We start from the raw sequence: 23,000 nt of genomic DNA, 5'->3' as shown, positions 1-23,000 counted from the left end.
TGCACTGTCTTCAGACTTCTTTCTTTATCCTTGCAATTATCAGCGTTTTTCTGGAAGGCATTACTGTAATGTCAAAGTGATATTATGTGAATGAGAACACGCATGTTTTTTGAGAAAATAAGGTGAATACCATTGCTCTGCGGCTGAGCTCCAGCAGCTGCTGAGGAACAAGCATTGTATCGTTAGTTCCAGGAGCCCAATCCTCAGATAAATGAGTTCATAAACATAGCTTGGTGATCCCAGATGTTGCTCAGCCATTCCTGCTTGCCCTGAGTTCCACAGCAAAAGTGCTGCGTGTAATCAGAATTTCCATCTAACTTCCAGTTATTTTAATCTTATTTCAATATACATGAAGCCAGAAATAATAGCTGTAATCAAATTAATGTTTCACAGTTGTGTTGTCAAGGGTTCAGAAACAATCATGCCTTCACACCTGATGTTTAGAATAGTAAAAATGGTTTGGACTTACTTGTGGATGTTGGAAACATGTGTGGAATGGCACATTCTGTTATCATTTGAAAAGCTCATGCCAGAGCACAGTACAGAGGATTTGGAGGAAACAAAAGGGTGAAGTTGCTGTGTGTCTGCTGTGTGTCTCCGTGTATGGACCAAATGAAGTGAAGCTGCACACAACTTAACCCAATACGAGAAAAATGTGTGAGGCCTCCCCTTGCATCATTACATTCTTTTTCTGACTATGAGTTGTGCTGGTGACTCCAAGGGAACAAAAGGCTCTATATTCGGGGCAAGAGGTGTGAGGGGTGGAGAACCAGCCCACTTCTTAGTGTCTATGTTGTAAAAAGACTCAGGTTTATATCTTAATTATTCAATCTAAAGAAGGGATTTTTTCTGTTTGCAATGGTAAGAGTGGCTGGGCCTCTAAAAGGAAGGTACTGCACTGAGAGAAGGAGATGACAGAAGTGTAGGATGAACAGTGATAACAGGTACCTGAATTACAGGACTAATTTGCTTAGAGACACAAACATTTTAATTGGTCATCATAAATGATAATGAGGAGAAAGCATAGTGAAATTAAGTGTATCCTAATAAAGTAAGGTATGCTAAATTGCACTGAAGGAAACTTGAGCAATGCTTCTTGACATGATTAATATACTCATGACAATGTGTCTGATGAAGGCTGTTTGCATTTATATGCTGCCTGTTGCTTCCCTCAGTAGAGACATAATTGGAACTGTGCTCATTTACACTGCAGAACAGTCAGTGTAAGATTGGTTTGCAGTAGTCTTTACATTTGTTTTTAACCATTGTATCAAAAGTAAGACAGGTATGATTTATTTAACCCATGTTGTGTAATGCTGTGTAGGCCTGGTTTGGACCATTTTGTCATGAAATTTTCAAAGTTTCATATTCTTCAGTGGTAACATTCATTTTAATTTTAGGGTTTAATGTGACTTTTTTTCTCCCTTTTATTTTATTCTTCCTTTATGGAATGTAGGATCATGACCTTTCTTTTTCTTTACTTTCTTTGTTCAAAATATTTTTCTTTGTGTGATGTGCCTCAGAAAGTGCTTATAATATTCAATGTGGAATTCTTTCTTTTTTCATGTTGCTTCCTCCTTGGTTGTATTAACCCTCTATAGCAAACTTCTATTTCTAGAAGTCAGAAAAGGAATTTCTGCACAATTTGTACCTTATCTTCAGCTAAAATAGATATGACAAGCTTATGTTATCTTGATATTTACATCTTCCTAGCTAAGATACATTGTATATATTTAGGTATGGAAGGACTTTGGAGTGTTACAAAAGACTTCATTACAGATGCTGTGCACAACTAATGAGTGCAGGTTGTATGTTGAGGGTTTCATAACTCTGCAAAGTGCAACCCCCTCCAAATAACAGTTTTTAACTTCCTAGGTGTGGAGTGAGTTATCATCTGATCACATGGCTGTCTGTAGAACAAGAAGATGCATAATCTTGATCCAGTTTCTGTCATTCCTGTGTTTTAACCCTTGCTCAAAATCTATCCCTCGTCTATTACCATTTTCTATAATGATGTGTATTGTTATAAGCACTTTATCCTATTCATTTCTGGGAGGAAGAGGGGTCACAGGAGAGGAGGTTCTTAGATAAACTACCTGTAACAATTTAATTGGGGATGAATCATTAATCAGAAAAGTGTTGTAAAATCTTTACACAAGGACAGTTATAATTTTTAGTCCATAGATAAAGAGACAGCAGCTTAAGCTGCGGAGACTGATTAGAAATGCTAAAAAGCATAGAAGGTACAGAACAGTTTGAAGCAGAGAAAAGGAGTCATGCTTCTAGGAACTCTTTGGTTTTATTATCAACAGCAGAAACAGAGCAGGGCAGAGAGTAGGCAGAGACAGAGTATTTGTAAGCACCTTGGGCAGCAGGGCCTGGGGATACTCAGTTTGCAATTAAGGAGCTTAGAGGAGAGTACTCTGGCTTAGGGAGGACTGCCAGTGCCGGGCTGAGATGAGCCTCAGGAATGAGGGCACTGCCAGGGAGGGCTTTCAGAGGAACAGGATTGCAGGTAGCCTTGTTTTCCTCGCCTCACTCTTGCCTGTGGCTATCTCAATACATCAAAGTACAAGCATGAGCTATTACAGCTCCATTCCACACCATCTGTGCCCAGGTGGGTGGAATGTGCTGAAAGCTGGTCTGATGGCTGTGTTCAGCTACCTGAAAGATGAAAAAGATGGTTTTTTCCTACTGCCTAAAATGATCCTGCTCTCATTTTGTTGCAAGCTATTACTGGCAGGGTCTGTGAAGAGTATTTCCCTCCCTTTAGCTGAATCACTTCTAGACCATTGCAGGAGGCAAAAATACTGCCTTTGAGAAACAACTGGGCTGCTGCATTTTATTAACAGAATGATTTGAAAATTTGCTTATGTTTAAAAAGAAAATGGGAAAATATATCTGTCCTACATTTGGGATTCAAATCAGGAGAAAAAGGAGATGAGCAAGGAGAGAACAAGCCCTCTGCCTTAGCAGCAAACAAAATAAACGGTCCTGAATAAATTGAGAAGATGAAACTGGAGTGGGGGGGGGAACATCTGCACCAAGAAGGTGCTGCATTTCACTGCTCAATTATAGCAACCCTTTCCTCTGACACCAAGATGCATTCTGTGAAGATCTGTTTCTTCCAAATGTTTACAGTGATGTTAGAAGTGTTTTGATCTCACTTCAGGTAAGTAGTATAAGCATCCTGTTATTTGTAATGCTGTGTTGAGAAAGATACTCTTAAAGGTGATAAAATGTATAGTACAGTCATTCTGGCTGTCTGTAAAATGCCAAGAGACTTTATAGTCACCCTGGCTATGATTAGAAAACACGCAAAAGGCTAATATTTCAGTCTTCTTGCTTCCTGTCCTTTCTTTCAGCGAATGGCTGTAGAGGGCTAATGATTTTTGCTGAAAAAAAATACATATTCCTTGAAAATACCGAGGAAATGCTGTCTATTTCACTGGATGGCATTTTGAGCACTTGCTCATTTTGTTGACTATTAACGACTCTTAAGCTATTCAGTTTACAATTTATGACTTGAATACATGTGAATATGCAAAATATTTCTTTATCCTGTATCTATTTACCCAAACTTTTTAGAGTCCTGATTCTAATAGGAATTTGCTCTTTTCTAAATTATGCAGCACTCTCTTGAATGCTGTGTAGGAAAGTTGCTGGCCCCAGAGCCTTGAGCTCTGTTCTGGAGGGTGCGTAAATCCCACAGGTCTTGTCTATTGAAGAAAATGTCACCCCTTTGTCAGAGTTAGATTGTTACAAACTTTAACAGATTGAAAACTTTTGGTTTCACATGTCTATTGATTTATTCCAGTCCAGTTTATTTTGCTGGGGAAGGGTACTAATGTAAATTTAAACTAAAAAAAAAAAAGTGCAGGTATATAATAAATAAAGCTATATAAAGCTGTTTAAAGTGTTGCAACACACAATTTTGTAAAATATTTGACTTAAAGCAGCTTTTCTACATTACCAACTTCAAAGAAGTTGGAGCCTGTTATATGAAGAGGTGAGGATTAATTTTATCTTAATGAAGTAATGTTCCTTCTGTGATGAGTCTTTTCTAAGCAAGTATGAGAGCAGGATCTGATTTAGCCACTGCCAATGACCATCAATGCTTCTGTCAGTAAGTATAATTTAGTCATAGAAAATTTGAGCAGTGCACAGACTTGCTGTGCATCATCATGTTCAGTCTCCTTACTTCTGCTGCAGAGCAAAGGAAATTCTGCTTGGTTCAATCGGACACAGGGGTTTACAGATGCCAAACAATGTTGTGTTAAACAATGCCACCTACATGTCACCCCAGGCTGTACCCAGCGGAGCTTCATGGCACCTTTGGGTATGATACATTGAACCCTGCAGAGATTAAAAATAAAAAACATCTCAGCTTGTACAAGTTAAAAGTAAAATGAAACACAGAAAAATATAATATTAATAAATGAATGTTATTAAATTATTATTTCAGCTCTCTTCCTGAATGGAAACTCTTTTTTATACTGCACTCTGTTTTAAGGGTTTATCCAAAAATAACACAGGAAATACTGTATATAGTTACTGGAGCAAGGCATTTCTGGCAGATTTCCATGGCATGCTCAAAGTCTGTGGCTTTGGCTACATTTGTCTTTCATTTAAAGTTTCGAAGAGATTTTTGGTAAGTGCTGACAACAGCTCAAACCCCTACCTAGTGAGTGGAGGGTTGAAGAGTCACAAGCAATAGTTAAATAAACAGGATTTATCTATCTGAAAATTAGATGTCTTCTGTTAGTAATGTTTTGCTTATACAAGACAATGGATAATAGATTATTAACCGAATGAAGTAAGTAATTTCATTTTGTACTGTTTCCTGCTGTGTGTTACAATCCCAGACCTGTGCACTTCTGGTTTATCAGGAACAGATTGCCATCTAGTGGTAACTACTGGATATTTTGAGCAAATGATTTTTTTATATTGACACCAAGTTTTCATATTTTTTTCCTAGTATTCTACATTTTACAGCACATTAAGGTTTTGAGAGAAGAAGATAAAGAGTTTGATGGAAGGTGCTGGCCCCCACGCTGGGCCAGCAGTGGCAGGGACACCACACTGCCCAGCTGCTTGGGTGCTCTCTTTCTGCCTCTGCAGCTGGCCTCAGGCAGGTCAGGAAGGTTTCCCCTGCCAAGGGCTGGATAAAATGTCATACCTAGTTGGTAGCCACACTTTACTGTTACTTGATAATAAAATACAATTTGGCCATCGCTGTATGAAAAGAGCTGAAAGCCACCTCTTCTTCCCTGACTGCTCATCTGTCTCTTCTGTGTTCACTCTGGTTGGCATTCTCCAAGGAGCTCCCTTCTGCTCTTCTAATGAACTACCAGGGAATGGTATACATTTCTGCATTACATAGTTTGCCTCCTTGACTCCTCAGAGTAGACTATAAACTTTAAAAAAAATAAACAAAACTAAAATTTGGCTTCTAGAATAGACCCCTGAAATAGACCCCCATAAACTGGCTTTTAGAGTTGAATAACAGACTTTATTTGTACAGCAAGAATAAATAATAAAAATAAAACCTTATTGTTCTATTTAAATATATTCATAAACGTAAATGGGGCATAGGTGCCTGCCTGTGATATGAGCCTACTGATGGAGGTAAGTCTGGCTTTATACCTGAAGCTGACTGACAAGAGCTCTGCAGGGTTTCATCTTTCCATGGGTTTACACTTCATCGTGACAGGGGTTGTGTTGTTTATGGATCTGCTTTCTGCATGCATTGTTTGAATTCCTGCATCTGCTGGTCCGTGCTGCCATATTCCATTGCACGATGCTGGCAGCAGCAGTTGCCAGGGCTGCAATCAGACCAAGGTCTGAGATGTGTTCCGCAGGCTGGTGCAGAAATCTAATCTGTCCCACTGACGTCACTGTAGAAATCTCTGAAGATGGCATGACATCGGTTTGGTGGGCTGGGAAGGAGTTTGTGGATGGGTAAAGAAATCCTTAACCTTGGCTGTTGTTCTGTGTGGTATTTGAGTAAACTGAAGCAGACTGAAGCATCTTGTTAACAAGGGCACTCAGAGCACAGGTCATTAAAAGGGTCATCTGAGAGTCTGTCCCTGCTGTTGCTGTGATGCAGCGCTTGTGCACTCGTTTGTCCCTCTAGAGTGCTGCTGGTTATTTTCCTAGACACTGGCATTGGCCAGCAGCCAGTGCAGCTGCAGAGAAAGAGGGGGAGTCAGAACAGGACTAGAGCAGTGCTGGTTTAGTGGGAGTAAATTGTCGTGGAAGCACATTTAAGTAGGCAGAACAAGAAGAATTTGGGGAGATTGGCAAATGCCATCCGAAAAGCACCAACAAATCTGTCTTGTTCGTGTTTGCTAAAAATAAAGGAGGAAATCCCTAGATCTGGGACGATTTCTTAAAGCTCTGAGAAACAACTGCAGTCTTGCAGCTGTTGCAGCTGCATCTACCCTTCACTCTCAAGTTTTCAGAGCAGCAGGGTGCTTTAAGGAGGTTATGGTTCTCCACAATCAGAAGGAAGGCATTCTGTTGTGCACACAGGAAAGAAATCTTAAGAGCAAGTAGCCTGCGATCAAACCTTGAAACAAAGGAGAAAGAATAGGGAAAACAACTGTTCGGTAATGATGCACCTGAACTTTGCATCTCTTTTTGAAGCTGTTTATCTCCATACAAAAACAATTAAAATAGAATATAGTGCCTACACAATGTTTTTCATTCCTTCAAAGAACTGGGCAGAATGCAGGCAATGTTACTTCCAGTGTTTTAGTGGGGGCTTTTGTCTTTATATGCCTAATGATTATATGCTGGAAGGAGGAAATTATTTTAATACTGTATAGCATTTTAATCTGGACTATTGCTTTTGATTTGAGCACTCAGACAATAAACTAATTGAATTTTTTTGGTCCTTGTTACCCTTGAACAGTTTAAGACACGTTTGTCATGAAAATGCATCCATGTGGGAGCAGAAAGGAGAGCAGTTTTCCCATAGGGGGCTCAAGAAGCTGCTGTCTGACAACAAGCAGCAAAGTGGCAGCTGAAACATGGTTGCAATGCCCACAGAAATGGTGAGGGTCTGGGTCCCTCTGCTCCTGCAATATTGCACAGGGTTTGCCAAAGAGTTTTGCTTGATGGTGGCTTTTCAAAATGTATTTTCTTGACTTACTGGCCTTTAAGAAAAAAAGAAAAAAATAAACCCAAACCTCTCTGGAAAGTGCTTCCCTTATCAGTGACTCATTGGTGCAGATAAACTCTGAATTCTGAAATCATTGTGTTTGCATTGAAAGCATTGGTATCCTAGCTCTGTGTCAAAAACCACTAGAAACTGAGTGTGGGAAGGACTCAACCAGGAATTCGTTTCCTGTATATGTCCTTGACTGAGGATTGCATGATTTTACAATTGAATACATGAGGTTGAATTACAGGTTTGAGCTTGGTGTGGTGATGTGCAAGTCAGGTTGCAAGATCAGTTACCTCTGATTTTGTTTAAAACAAAACTTCTGCTTGCACAGCTGAAAAGCTGCCAAGTCTTAGTAATAGTCTAATTTAATTTTGATTTGCTAAGGGGCTTCCCACGTGTCTTGGTTTACAATAAGCAAAATGTGCACCACCATGGGATGTAATTATTTTATTATTAAAGGAAGGGGAAATAATGTGGGGTTTTTTTTCTATTTTCCTTCTTTCTTCCTCTCCCAGAAAAAAAACAGTGACATCAGGTACAGGAAAGAGAGATTTCTCTCTGTGTGGGTGACATAGTAAATAATGTATTTTGGCACAATTAAGGGCTCAGAAGGCATTAGATAATTCTCTCATAAGGTATCCTACTGTTGTAAACTTACAGTTCACTAAAACTATTGTGATACTGACAGATAAATTAATGAATAGTGAAAAACCTCAAATCCTAATTAAATTCCACTATTACTTCCAGCAATGGTTTATCTCCTCTCCAGGAATACTTGATTTGAACAGCTCGTTTAACAGGAAGAGCTATTGATCCCTTCAATAACACTTTAGAATCATTAAGAGGAAAAACTTTAATCTCCTTCAGCTCTTTGAAGTTGCTTTGGTTAATGTCATCTCTCTGTGATGCTGAAGAGCTAATGATGTTCTTGAAAGATATTTCCAATATTATTCTCTCTTGCCTTTTGTGCCCTGCTGCCATTACCTGGCTGCTCACAGGGTTAGCTGTGCAGTAAAGCAGGAAGGTACCAGTAGTGCATGTTCTTGCCTGCTCTGTTTCGAAGATTTTATATTCTCCTATATTCTCCTACAGTCTTCCTGGTGGAAGTAAACAGATGGATCAGAGATTTTTTTTTTTTTTTTTTTTTAAACTTCTGATTAATTATCCTATCTCAACATTTTGAGGCTTGGACTTAGAAGTGCCTTCAAGTAATTAAATTTCATTCTACAAAGGACCTTGATAATGTGATTGCATCTGTCTATACAGCAGAAATCTCTCACTGTTTCTAGACTTAATTTCTTACTTATTTTTCTAAACTATTACATAAAATTCAACTTCAAATCTGATACAGTTTGCCTCACCAGGACCCATACACCCTTGTTCTTGTGAAGTGCATTACTGAGCCTTAAAATACCTCTAAATATTTCATGTGATCTGAATCATGGACATTATCTCAAAGAACACTAAATATTCTAGAAGGTGCAATGCTGTCTGAGAAGCAAGTTGCATGGGATTGCTAATACCCTCATTAAAAAACATTCTTTTTGACTGGCTTCAGTAACATATACATTGGCTTCTCTAGGAATGCAGAAATTACTTTGAGGGACTGATACTAGACAATCCAATAATTGCACCAAGAGTGTGTTAGTTCTATACAGCATTTCAGAATCGCTGAATTGTTATGAGCAGGTTCAGTTTCTTTAAAAATTCCTCAAATCCATCCTGGAGATCTGGAAGTGGGTCTAGTAGTTCTAGAAGGCTCAACTGATTGCATGAAGAGCCGCTGCCAGTTCTGTGGCACAGCTTATGGCTTCAAGTACGAGATCATCACTCAGGGTTAAAGACATTTTGAAAGATGGGACTAGAAGTATCTTGGAGAGTTTTATATTTTTTGATGGCTAGCTTGTTCTTAGTTTTTAGTGTTTATGGATGAAATTAGTCATAACGGTTTATTCCTGTTTTGCCAGTGGCTTGCCTTCTGTTTTTTAACTTGCAATCACTGTGGGGTTTTTTTCCAAATATACACAAGCACTACTTCAACTAATGCTTAATATGAATTTCTAAGCAGTGTATAAAAACAAAATATGATGAAAGTTAAATAGAAGGTATAAGCTGCATTTTATAGCCAGTATAAACACATTTGGATGTTTTATAGCCATCAGAATTATCTCCTTTGACACTTGAGGCTTGTCCCTAGGAGACAGAAAGCAGAAACTTCCTGGAATTTCTTTAATTAGCCTGTTCATTTCACTTAATAAAACAAGAAATCAAAACCATATTGTTTCTTACACTGGATTCTTAGAAAATGTAACTTAGAGTATGTAGCTCTTATATCTGAGCAAAAGTGCAAGCAATTTTGAGATTTCCTAGTATTTTAATAATTTTGTTACTAGCTGATTTCACATTAGAAGTCTGTACTTATGGGATATGCCAGTAAGTGTGCACATAAGCAATAAGAAAGCTCATAAATAGTCTGGTGTTAAAGTGCATTCAGAGCAGCTGCAAATGGAAAAAAAGAACCAACCAACCTTTTCCAATCATAAATAGTTTTGATACTGTTAGCTCTACACATCACCTGCTTCAAGAGAAACGCTGTGCATGTCAACATCAAAGTTTAAGATCTATGATTTTACTAGCTGCTACAGAGGTAGTGTTAGCTCTATCCTATGCACAGTACCTGTTTATGATGTAATTCTCACCACATTTATGCACATCTCAGAAATCCAGTTAAGTGCAGCCAGGATGTAAAATTTCTTAAGAATTCTTTCGTTAAGGACTTTGTTCAGGAAACACAGGCAAGAGGGAGCTTTTTTCCTTTGATGTAGTTTCATTCCAAAATTGCATAACTTCTCCTAATATCAGTCTAAACACAGCACATTCTTTAGATTTCAAGTAAACAACATTAGTTTAATTCTAAAATTAAGACTTTGCTCATGTGCTTTTCCCATTATATCTTATGGCATCCACTTCTACTGTAACCAGAAAAATTCTAAATTTTCATTGTCACCTATTTGTGTCAAACATTTATTCATGAGAGCCAAAAGTAGGTGTGTTAAGCCCATTTTTCATTTCACTGATGTACACCATGAACTGTGTACCAAACTGCTCTAAGCTGTTGTGGGGACATGGTGCAAGTCCTGTGGATCAGGATAGGATGCCAAATGTCAGTTTCTAATATGCTGGTTGTGATTTTGTGATTTAAAAAAAAAAAGAACTGATGGATGTTATGCATATCTCCCTTTCTTCAGCAATGATCACAAAATTCAAGATGCAAGTTCCTCCTAATAACTGTTATTTTGCTAGTCTGTACACTGATGATAAAAGAAAAAAAAATACCTCAAAAATCTACAGACTAGCATAGATCCTAGTAAACACTGATTATGTCTGATTTGCAAAGTTTGTTCATAGCTGCTGCAGTTGATGCAGGATTCTCTTTCCCTCTATGCCTGTACAGTGTTTGGTAATATTGAGCTTAAATGATTTTGCCATTAATAATGAACAACAGCAGCATCCAAAAGACTGGCTCAAATGGCAGTTCTGTCATCAAAGGGAGAAAGATTATCCAAAATGCTGGCAATGTGCAATGGCTGTTCTGGGTTTGGTAATAGGCTTGATGTTATATTCAAATAGCTGTCATCTATATAAATATTAATTATAACTAGCAAGCTGGCTGGTCAGCCTTCAAACCTTTTATGGATGACTCTTAAATTAGCTAAAGTAATTGAATTTATCTTACTGAACAAGAGGTAGAAATCTGTCTTGCTGTTTTCCAAGGAGTAAATGTTCCATTGCAAATACTGTGAACTCAAATCTGCTTGGTAAGGCAGCCCTTGGCCACTTCCCTGCCTGCCCCACAAACTTCCAGCAATTACACATTAAAAGCTAAATTAAATTCTGCACATAACAAGGCTTCTACAAATGCTGTTTTCCTGCTGTCAAGGGGATCTGTAGCAGGAAGACACTAACTGTGATAAGATGCTACCCCTATTCATCAGGTAACATCTCACCATGTCTTCACTTTTACTGCTTCCCATTAATAAAGGACAGCTTTAATTTATGGTAGGTTGGGGTTTTTTTCCTTCACACAACATTATATTTACTAGCTGGTAACCTGTTTTTACAGTTGTGTATAAATCTTTAAAAATGTCAGTGATTAATTTTAAAATCTCATTTATCACTATATGATTAGTGCATTAGTTAAGGTTTGAAGAATAAATGTCAAGTAATTAGGAACAATTTTGTACCAGACTCTCAGACAAGGTGATGGATCACAGAAAAGCCACTGGGAAATGGACCACTGGTCTCATGGTGCTCAGTGCCTAGAGCAAGACAGCAAAAGGAGAGGAGCCAAAATAAAAAAAAAAAAAAACAAAAACACTTGAACACTAGAAACCAATCCCAAACCCCAGTGATGATATTTTACATGAATAATGAATCCGTAGAAACTAACTAGAGATTCTACAGAACTTTGGGGTTTGAAAGATGAGGCAAGAAACCTCTGAAGAGCAATGAGAAGGCCAGAAAATAGCATGTTACACATGTATTTCTCTTCTGGAGCCTTTATCCTTGAGGTACACTTTGTAATACGCCCACAAATATTCCTACCAGGTGGCAAATACAATGGCACCTTTGCTGCACAACGTGATGCTAGCAAGCCCGTTTTGCAAGGGAGGGCTTTTCAAGGGCTAAAGATCCAGGGAAACAAAACGCCAAGCTCATCCTTGCTGCCATTTAAACCAAGGTCGTGCACACCAGGGTTCTCTTTTGTTCTCTCCCCTGCGAAAGAGCAAACCTGTGAGCTGGGCTGTGTCGGAAGGAGCAGCCCCACCAGGGCCAGGTGGGAGCTGTGTGCCGGCTGCTCCCTCGCTCCCGCGCACGGCCATGGGGGCTGTGCTGGGGCAGCTCCAGCTCTTTTCTAATGAAATTCCCAGAGTTGTGGCTAAATCATTGTTATCGCCTGTGCATAAGATGTGCTGGCTCGATAAGGCATTACGTAATTTTAAGATAATGTTGTTATTAAAGAGATACATCCGTGAGGATTTCAGGTCCATTCAAAAGCAGGATGTGGTGGCAGGGGCCTTGGCCTGGTGAATTTTGGACTAATGTTTTTCTCTGCTTTGTTCCCGCTGTGCCAAAGCCCTTGTAAGGCAGGTAAATGGTACAGGTGTGTATGGGCACACTCCGGGGGCTCTGGGGACGAGCCTGATGGTGAAGTCCTTCCAAAAGCTGCTGCTGTCCCCTGAAGGCTGCTGGAGCCAGGGCCAAAACATCCCCTTAAGCCAAGCAAAGAATCTAATCAGAAATAACAATTGAGCTCCGTTTTGAAAACTCTGATCAGCTACTGTTCCAGGCACGGTAAAGTACAGTAACTAACTGTGAAATGACCAACACGCTTCCCTAGGTTTTAGCAATAACTGCACTAATAGCAAAGGCATTATTAGACAATTGAAATGACTAATCAAATCACTCGGGCTGATCTTAGCTGTAGTTCAGTTACTGCCTATCCCGAAAAATAGTTTTACACTCTGAACAGGAAAGCATTTTTAATGTAAACATGCAGTTGAATAGTTATTAAAAAATATTTGGGAGTAGTGGAAGAGTAAAAGCAGGCCACTTAATTGAAGGAAGTTGGAATGAAAGCTTGGGATTTAATTCCAGGAAATGTAAGGGGAAAAAACCCTGAAGATCCAACTTATTTCCAAAAAGCCAAGGAAAACACTCTGTGCACGCAAAGGTCAAATCATGTGGGTAGAAATGCAAAGATTTTTTGCATTGCTTTTTTCCAAACCAGTTTTAATTTATTTTTAACCTCCTTTTAGCCCTGCAATTAAAATATTATTTCTTGGCAGTTCATCTGCTCAGTAAACGTTTGCATTTTATGCATGCAAAATGAAAATGTTTTGTAAAATCAGGTCCATCACAGTAGAATTTATTCAGGAAGAAATGAGAAAAAGGGAACAATCAGTCTCGCATTCATTTTTTTAACTTTGCACACTAAGTGAAGTACATAAACCTAAAAACCTATGTTTGTAAATATACGACAGACATAACAAATGTCATGTTTTTGTCTTAAAGGATATTTAGATATATTGAAAACTCCCTACAATGTTTTCATTTGGTTCTTTACAACAAAGATTAGGCAGAATTTTGAACATGGACACCTGAGTGTGGTTAACTGCACAAACCACCTGGTTTTTTTAGACAGGCCTTTATGCTTTAGCTGCCTTGGAGAAGGAAAGGTGTTTTAGTCACTTGCTGACCCTGAGCTGCACTCACGGAACTGAAACCATTAACTGCAGCCTATGCACGTGCTTTTCTTCCTTCGGGCTTTTCTCTGCCAAAAGCCTTGTCTTGCGGGCAGGCTTCCCTCTGCACGCCCCCCACCACAGTGCCCCAGGAGAGGTGGGACCCGCTCCATGACGTCCGTGAAAACACCTGCACAGCTTGCCTGGCTGAGGTCTGCGAAGCCTCTGCTGAAGGCGGCGGACTGGCACAGCTGTAGCGGATTGCATTTCCGCGGACTGCGCCGCGGTTTGAATTCTGAGCGCGCCGCCGCGAGGAGCGGGGAGCGCTGCGGTGCGGCGGCGCTGGTCCCGGGAGGCGCGGGCAGCCGCTCCTGCCGAGCCTCCGCGCTAAGGGCGTGCTGCCGGTGGAAAATGCCACCGGCACGAGCCAGGTACACCGGGAACGCTGTTGGCTTTCCCATTAAGCGCTTTTAGCGCTGAAATTTACAGTCCTGGACAGCGAAAAACGGTGAAGCTGGGCTGACTGAAATTTCTCGGACGAAATATTTTGAGGGGGAATTTATGTGTTTGCTCTCTTCGTGCTTGCTGGCACACAAGTGGAAATTTTCACCTCGCTTTAAGGAGTCGTGTTTTTCACAGGACCGTTGCCTCTTCTGCCGGACCAGGCAGACGCAGCGGCCGGGGAGCGGTGCTTCCCACGGGGCATCTCCTCAGAGGAGCGGCGGTGCCCGGGACGGCCCCGGCGGGGCCCGAGGGCCGAGCCGGAGCCGCGTGCGGGATGGGCCCGGGGCTCCGCGCGGGCCGTCCCGGGAGGGTCGCGCTTCCCTTTGTGCCCGGCGGCGCGGCGGCCGCGTTGCCATGGGAACCGTCCCGGCGGCCGCGGCGGGCGGAGGCGGGCCGAGCGCGGCGCAAGATGGCTCCCCGAGGCGGCGGGACGCAGCGTGAGCAGCGGGCGGGGGGCGGGCGCGGGCTGCCCCGGTGCCGCGCGTCCCCGACACCCCCGGCCCGGCCCCTCCCCTTCCCTGCGGGCTGGCCCGCCCCGCCCCGCGGCAGCAAGTGGCAGCGGCCGCCGGTGCCGCGGGGCGCGCTGACAGCCCCGCGCCCAACTTGTGTTGCAGGCGCGCCCCGCCGCTGATGCGAGAGCTGCCGCCGCGCCAATGCCAGCGCCGCGCCGCCCGGCCAGCCCCCGCCGCCCCCCGGGCCCGCCCCGCCGCCGCCGCGATGGCTCTGACCTTGTTCGGTGAGTGAAGCGCCGCCGCCTCGGCCCGGCGGGCGCGGGGCTGCCGCCCCCATTGTCTGCGGCGCGGCAGCGCCTGGGCGTGGGCGCCGCCCGCAGCGCCGGGCCCGGGGCTGCGGGAATGTCCCCGGCGGGGCGGCCCCGCTGCCGGCCCGGCGGGGCTCGGCTGCGGCGGGCAGAGCAAAGTTGGGGTGCCTCGGGAAGCCCCGGCGCCGAGGGGCTGTGCCGGGGACACGGGCCGGCCCGGGGGGCCCCGGGAGCCGCTGCCCTCCCGCGGGGTCAGCCCGGGAAAGAGCGCTGGGAGCGCCGCTCCGGCCGTGCTGCGCTGCCTGGGACGGCGTGGAGCGAGCCGGCTTGAGAAAACTCCTGCCTAAACTGTTGAGCGTGTGGGTTCTGCTAAGTAACGTGATTGAATTGAGCTTGCTTGTGCTTAACGTGCGCTATTTTACAGCGGGCAAACAAACAAAAAAGCTTCAAATTGTGTCTGGCAACGTGAGATAAATTCAGCAATGCAAAGGAAAACAGAAATTAGTATAAGGTCAGTACAGAGTTAACAGTATAATCAGGATGCTCTTTCTTGAAAGAAGCTCGTGCACCACAAGTGATTTCTAGTGAATAGAGGATGCAAAGTCCGTTCATTGTGTTTAGACTGTGGATTTTATTTCATATATAAACAAATGGCTTGCTTTCATTCATTTCCTGACTCTTGGACTGGTACAATTTCTTAAAAGACTAAAATAATTTTTTTGGGTTTTCTTAAAAATTGACACCTGCTATATTATTCTACGTATTGAACCCCATCTAAGAAGAAGTTTAGCACGTGTTGCAAAATATCTCCCGGCAAATAAAATCTGTGCTGTGTTGGATTTAGCTACAGTGCTGTCTCCCATATTTATATTTCCTGCTCGAGTTTTTCAGGATGCAAAGGGTTCATAGGTCAGAGTAAACTGTCTCTGTCATTATATGCCTGATCTTGTCACTGAATTCACGGGACTTCAGGAGCTGCAAGGTAGGGGGGCCTGCAGGTTGTCAGGTGTAGGGTGAGGATCAAGCTCTTTAACTTAGAAGTGAAAGTGAACATAGAGATCATATGGCAGATTGGCTGTTTTGAAAGAAACTGTTTATGTTACAGTGTATAATTTTGAATTAGATTGTTTGAAAATGCATAATTTGTTACAACGGCACTGAAGGTAATATTGTCATTTTCCCTAACAGAAAAAAAAAATAGGCTGAAATACACACATTCTCCATGCTGAGTTTAATTATAATATTTGTCTACAAAAACGAAGAATATTTTAATTTTAACCTTTAAAGAAATTGGCATTCCTATATCAGATACCTTTTTTTTAACTTATGTGATTCTTTTCCAATTTGTATGTGTTTGACTGACTGCATGACATATTCTATTAATACAAATTTGCATTACAAAGTAACTTGGTGGTTTTGTGTGTTATCACATCTGTTGTTACAGTTAATGTCATTGATACACGTAAAAGACAATGAGTCAGGAGAAGATAGAGTGGGGTGCTCTGCTGTGTCTGTCTAGTTTTTAAACATTATCTTGCTGAGGGTAAAACCTCGGGATTGCATGCTTTTAAGAAAACAAAAAGTGACAATAAAACAATGCAACAAATTTGACTCATGTGCATCAACTAATGAATGTGGTGCCTTTTGCAAATGTAAAAGCTTTACAGTATGTCTTAAACTCTGAATGCAAGAGTGTGAGTTGTGTAAATGCAGAAGTGTATGTGAGTGCAATATCTTTGCAGATGTGGCTGTGATTAATTTATGGTTGAGCTAGCACAGCTGTGTTGCTGTGAGTCCTCTGAGCTGGGGTAGCTTGCCACACTTTGTCTCAGCACATAACAAAGACAGACTACAACATGCTTGCTTTGAGCTTCATGAGCAGTGTTCAGCCTCTGTTATAAATGTTGGCTGCTGATGGATAGTTACATTTTCAGTTACTGCACTGGGGCTGACCCATAGTAAATCATTAAAAATACAACCCACAAAACAGGGAGGTTTTGTTTATTTCAATATAACCCCCCACCAAAGCAATATCAGCAAATCTGAGGAATGGCAACATAAATGTCTGAATTAATGTATCTGTTTTAAGGCATTAAGCAGCTGTAACTGTACTATTTTAAATTCTCATGTATCTTATACCAGTAAAATTGTCCTAAGCAAACAGGTCTCAGGGGAGCGGTTTCTTTGGTGCTGGTCACTCACGTAAATTCTAGGCTCAATATTGCATTTTTATTTTCCCTAATCTGTAATGATATATCACACTGAACCAAATTTCACCATTCTCAGGCTACTTCTAATAAATTGTGCTCCAAAAGCATGTAGAACTTGACATAAATTGTCATGTCAACTTTGGTGGGGGAGAAAATTCCCCAAGTTTCCTGGGTCCCTTTCAATCAGTGTGTACTTGTATGTGCACAGCAAGGGAGAGGAGAGGAGAGGGTTGGGAAATGTCATAAAGTGCTCTTGGGAGTGTTTTATGGCTCTTTCAGTGCATAGTGCAAAGACTCTACTAGAAGGGGCCAGGTCTGGAGACCAGGCTGACGTTGCAGGTCCTGGATTAGCAGGGACACGCTTATCAGGCGGTTGAAAGGTTGGGATTTATCAGGTCCTGTTGGAAGTTGCCCTTTGCCATTTTCCTCAGAGCAGCCTCACATAGCCACAGGAGCACTTTGCAGCTGCGAGGTGGCACTTGAGACTCTTGGGAAAGTTGGTTGTGAAAAGAGTTTCTAGTATTAACAATGTATGAACAGCATTTTTCTGCAGAAAAGCACAACAAGCCTGAGGGGTTCCTGACTTGCCCCTTCTCAGTTACAGCCTATTGGCGAGAGAATGATGCAACAAGAAAGTACAAGGGAGGAAAGCATTAAGACTCTTCACTTCATCAGTTTTAGTTATTTTGAAACTCATTTCTTGAGCTTGTCATTGTCTCTCACTCATGACCTTCCAACATACCTGGTGCTGACAGCTGGCTGTATGGAAGGTATGTAGGGGGCTGCCCATGTTCCCCCAGTGCAGTGGTACAGATGATGAGTCTGTGATGTGGGTTGTGGGAAAGAGGAGTTCAGCTGCTCCACAGATGGGAAAAGGAAGAGCAGCCCGTTGGAATTAGTCAGCAATGGAAGCTGTTAGCTGGAAACAGACCTCTGTTACCTCAGTCATGCTGGCTGCTCGGGCAATGTGGCACCCCAGCAGGGTTCACAGTTACGCAGGGTTAACACTCACAGATGTATGCTGTGATTTTGGCCTGTTCAGGGCCAGAACTTGTGTTCCATGATCCTTTTGGGATCCAACTCAAGGATATTCAATGACTGTGTGATAAAGTTACAACAGCAGAAATAGCCTGTTGTGACCATAGGTGGTCACCCATATGTGCCATGCCTTTTCATGGTACCAGCCAAAGCAGGGTTTCATAAGTACATTCAGTTGGTGTTCCAGTGGCCAAGCACTTGGAATGCAAGTTTGACCTAACAGTGGAAAGCAGGTCCTGCACAAGGACTGCCTCAGCAAAAGACTGGAAGACAGTCAGTTTCTCTGAGAAGCAGAAAAAATTGCTGTCTGATCCTTTTGTTTGTTGGAAGTAATAGATACAAGAGGTTTGATATCCATGTGAATTGCTTATTAAGAGTCGGTGGGGATTTTAAAGTCATCTTAGTCCACACAAAGTGCACATTTTCACATGCAGTGTGTGTAAATGTCTGGAACTTGAGCAGATGTCCAGTTCTATTGCTGGTTTTCCTCCTGCAGCATAGTCGTGTTGCCTTACAGAAGGTTGAGGTGATTACAGGTGTAGCCTCCTTTTTCTCTCTATTTCTTGCTGCCTGATGCAGTAGCTGGAATTGTGTATAAGCCATTCTCTGCCATCTCAGCACAAAGTCTGGTGGCTGCATGCCCAGCCTTTGCAGGCTGGGCTGAAGCCACTTGCCTGGTTTAGCAGAGAGGTGGCTCAGGGATACCCACCAGTCCTGCTGTGCTGAATCCCTGCAGGGTAGCAGCTTCCTAGTGACAGGAAGAGCAATCAGTCACGTTCCTATGGCTAGACTTCCTAAAGCCCATCTGTTAGTACCCTAAGATGTGAGATTGCACAGTGACAGGGCTGAGGTGCATGCTGTCATTCCACTTGGATGACTCAACTGTTGGAATGATAACAAACAATGCAGAGGGATAAGGAGGGGAAGTATTAAGTTACCCCACTCTTTGCTTGTGTCCTTGAATATCCTGAAAAGTGTTTAAAGAAAGTAAACATTATACTTCGAAAGAAAAATAGTTTTGTTATGTTTAGTACTTGCAAGCTGTCCTTGTCTTTTACAAATTCCCTTCCTGTTCATTTATTTGCTCATCAAGTCTCTTGTGTGAACAAAGGAGGACATTACAAAACAGCCAGGAGACATCTTCATGGACATATTTGTCATTAGTTATTCGTGTTCTTGCCTTCTTGCTCAGAGCCTGCCAATGGATGAAAACTCATCCCTGAGTATTGGTGGTTAAGGACTGAGAAGTGAAGCAATTCTCTTTTAATCTTCAAAGTGCTTGCAGTCTGATGAGTGGCTGCAGCTGAATGGGATTAGAGACAGAGCTGCAGTCTGCATGACAGATACGGTTTTATAAGGAGATGATGAACAAGGGCAATTTTTTAGAGAAATCTTTAGGGAAAATATCTGAATAAAAGAAACAAGCAATACACTGCTACAGGCAGAAAGGGCAGGGGCTAAGAAGCCAATGATACCTCTGTTTCAGGTGTCCATGCATTTCTGAAACATAAATAGTAATTTGCTCACTTAGCAGAATTGTTTTCACGACTGTGAACTCTGATGTGGTACTACACAAAATTATTTTTCTGTGACTATTTACTACTATGAGTATGAAGTGAACCTTTTGAAATAAGTTCTTCCATATTTGAAATAATAATTAACAAATTACTGTTTTAAGTTCCATGTATCTGTGATTACTGTTCTCCATGCAAACTGTGCTTATTGATTCATGGCTGCTTCAAAAGGTAAGATATACTTATGTTGATTCAATCACATTTTCTAATGTGTCAGTCTTAAAAAGAGAAAGTTTTCACTAAATAAATGTTTTCTTTGCTTGGGAAGGGGCATTAATTTTTAGAGTGCTTGGTTGGCACAGGTACAGGGAAAGTAAGTGTTCCTCTAAAAAATGGCTCACAACAGGTAATGCTGCAGATTCTCTGTAGGATAGGAAATACTCAAAAATACCTGCTTATTTCCTGGCTTGTGTGCCTTCTAAGAACAGGAAATAAACAGATCACCTACAATTCAAGTTCTTCTCTATATTTATGTATGTGGCCCTGAGCTATGCTTAAAGCTTGTGGCTACCTGTGATTGTAAAGTTTATTGACAGAGTCTCTTAAGAGTCCAGTTGTATCAGAAAAGTGGTCTCTGAGTATGTTCCCTAACTGAAGTAGGTAATGGGAGCTTGTTCGTGGAACTGGGACATTTATAGTAGGGCTTTTGTCACTACAGGGAAAATAAATGTAGAATGATAGGAATGGTATCTATCACGGATGCTTCTTGGCCAAAAAAATTAAAGAACTTACTCCCATTCATATGACTGGGAGGAGAAGTGTCCAGGTGCTGAGAGTCATAAGAACATTTTCTCCTAGGTGCTGTGCTAACCTTTCATGATTTATAGAACCTAATGAAACAAATAAGGAGAGCAGGCTTGAAAAGGTTTTGCCAGCAATGCAATCAGAAGAAAAACCTGTATAGGATCTATTAACTAGTAAATTGATCAAAATACCAGAGAAGCGACACTAACAGTATAGACAAGGATGAAAAAATTTGAGTCATGGCTTCTCAGCTTAGTACTTAGAAGTGTGCTTCATACAGTGGCAAGTATAAAATTGTGTTTCCTTTCAGTTGTGAGTATTAGAATAAGAATTTAAAGAAATCAGAAGTTGGAATGTTGTTGCTGAAACTGGAAAGGACATGTCCAGCTGTGTGCTCAAATACTAAATTAAGGTGAGATTTAAAAAATTTTTTCCAAGGAGATTCTCTTACGTTATCCTCAGCTCAGGCACATCACTGAACAATTGCATCCCTTTCCTTCTTGACACCAGCAGACCCACTAGGAATGGAGACACTCTGTGTAACACAGAATCTCATCTGATGATGTTGAAGTGAAAGACACTCTGAATGTGAGGATCTAGGAAGGTTTCCTGATGTACATTTCACACTGGCCAAGGGCTGATGTTTCAGGCGTAAATGTGGGGTTTCTTCTGTTTGTTTTGGACTCAGTTTATGCTTTTTACTTTGTCAGGTTTTGGGACTGTATTCTCTCACTGATTAACTTCGAGAGGGTTTACGTGTTTTTTTCAGGTGTACAAAAAGTTTTCCATTGACAGAAAGCACATCTCAATGTCAGGAAAAGATTGTGTTTACTCACAGTGGCAGTACTATAGTCATAATTTAAATACTGTTCCAAAACTCAAAGCTCAAGCCTTTTCGAAGACTGCTATTTTTGTTGAATAAAGACAGATTAATCAGGATTCCCCCAGGGGTGCAGACATGGGTAACTGCTCTGTGCAGTCTAAGCTGAATGAGCATTGTTGGACAATTCAGTTTTTTCTGAACGTGGGGTGTAGCATCCACAGCTCAGGCTACTGAGCTGCTCCACCCTGTGGACAAAGATTGCAGAGTTCTGCACACAAATGTCTTCACAATGGAGCAAAACAGACCCGAGACCTGGCCCAGGGGCTCTTTTGTAGTTATTAGCAGAAAATGAGATGCTTCCTCCTCCCTCATAAAATCATAAACCGGCTTGGTTATTCTTTCAGTCCTATGGATTTTATCTGGCTTGTACATCTTCACAAACAATGGCAGAAAAATTTAAAACCCTCTAGATGTTGCTTTTTTGAGTCTGTGTAGAAACAAGGAAAAGTGCCATTTAAGGTCCCTGAAATATTTGGTCTTCTAAAGAATTCAACAATGTAGCTAAGACTTGGTGATTGCATGACATCTGGGCCTCAGGCACCCTCGCTGGCCATGGCAGGAAGATGCTGGGAAGAGTTTCTGCAGTTCTCTGTGTTGTTCTGAGGGTTTTGCTATGTGTGGAGTGACTGATTGATCCTTGTCCTGATTCTAGTAAGGGGGAGGGAGGGAGGTTTGTCACACCCAGCTGGAAGCCAATAGCGTTGCTGTGTGTGCAGCAGCCTCTGTGAATGTGTAAGAATTGCTGGGCATTTGACATTTACAGCATTCTGAATGAAAATTATATATATGAAGTGATGTGAAAGTTATTGGGAATTGTTCTCATAAAATTCTATTTGTCTGTGAGTCTGATTTCCATGATATATTTGATACATTCATCCCTGAATTTATTTTCATGACCTTATTAGCTGGTCTGTGATAAACTTTCTGGAAGACTGGTCATGTCAGGGCTGGTTTGTTTTTGGTTAAAATTTTGTTAATGCTAATAGGATGTGATGAAGTGGTCTGTTTTTCATGTGGCCAAAGCTTAGTCCCTTGGGAGAATGCATTAGAAAAACTGCATTCTCTGGTTGTGGACCTCTGAAGAGGTTGCAGGCTGGACCTTCCTGCTCACAGTGAGCAGGTAACTTCCTTTTGGTGTCTGTCAGTTCTGTAAGGAAGCCCACGGTCACACCCAGCTTTGGTGCAGGTGGCAGGATCTGGCTCTGCTGAAAACATCTTGTGGTTGGGTCTGGATACTCCTGGTGCTGGTGGGAGGTGGTGGTTTCCTCTCTGCTGCAGTCCTCATCTCCATCTCCTTCCTGCTTCCTTTGTTGCAAGAGCAGTCTTGCCATTTAAGAAACTGAAATAAAAATATATGTTTTCTGATCTTGATCACAAACTGAATGTTCCAAGGCAGCTTGCTTCTGTGAAAGTTCATTCTAAACATGGAGGTAAAACTCTGCTTCCTAAATGCTAGAATTGCTTTGTTGCCCACTGTGCTGTGCTGTGCTACCACAGCTACACAACCACCATTGCAACCATTTAAATGACATAGCAAGTACAACAGGACATCACAGAGTCACAGAGGGGTTTCAGTTGAAAGGGACCTTAAAGGTCATCTAGTTCCTACACCCCTTGCCATGGGCAGGAACACCTTCCACTGGAGCAGAGCCCTGTCCAGCCTGGCCTTGAACACTCTCAGAGATGGGGCAGCCACAGCTTCTCTGGGCAGCCTGTTCCAGTGCCTCAGCACCTTCACAGTACAGTATGCCATGTAGGAAATTTTAGAGTACTGCTGCACCAGTGGATAAGGAGAGACTGAATTATTTCTTGTGTGGTGTACATAGGAGACTGTGAAAAGAGGAGAAGAGTTCTGAAAAACAAGCTCAGTG

General features: G+C 41.9%; 1 protein-coding gene across 5 annotated transcripts in view; it reads left to right on the top strand.

The window, feature by feature from the left end:
* The first annotated feature begins 13,694 nt into the window (after positions 1 to 13,694).
* CHN1 (chimerin 1) overlaps positions 13,695 to 23,000 on the top strand; it is an 89,205-nt gene continuing 79,899 nt past the window's right edge. For 3 of the 5 annotated variants that reach the window (XM_077785063.2, XM_085585085.1, XM_085585089.1), the window contains exons 1-2: positions 14,320 to 14,357; positions 14,535 to 14,656. In XM_077785063.2, coding sequence (XP_077641189.2) covers positions 14,551 to 14,656 — 106 coding nt within the window. In that variant the 5' untranslated portion in view covers positions 14,320 to 14,357; positions 14,535 to 14,550. Of the gene's footprint in view, positions 13,848 to 14,319; positions 14,358 to 14,534; positions 14,657 to 15,103; positions 15,192 to 23,000 lie in introns of those variants that run through there. The other 2 variants (XM_085585087.1, XM_085585088.1) reach the window with 2 other exon arrangements.

The sequence above is a fragment of the Lonchura striata genome, chromosome 7, assembly GCF_050655825.1.
Source record: "Lonchura striata isolate lonStrDom1 chromosome 7, ASM5065582v1, whole genome shotgun sequence".
Classification (NCBI taxonomy): Eukaryota; Metazoa; Chordata; class Aves; order Passeriformes; family Estrildidae; genus Lonchura; species Lonchura striata.
The sequence above is the reverse complement of the archived record's forward strand: the minus strand, read 5'-3'. Positions and strand labels throughout refer to the sequence as shown.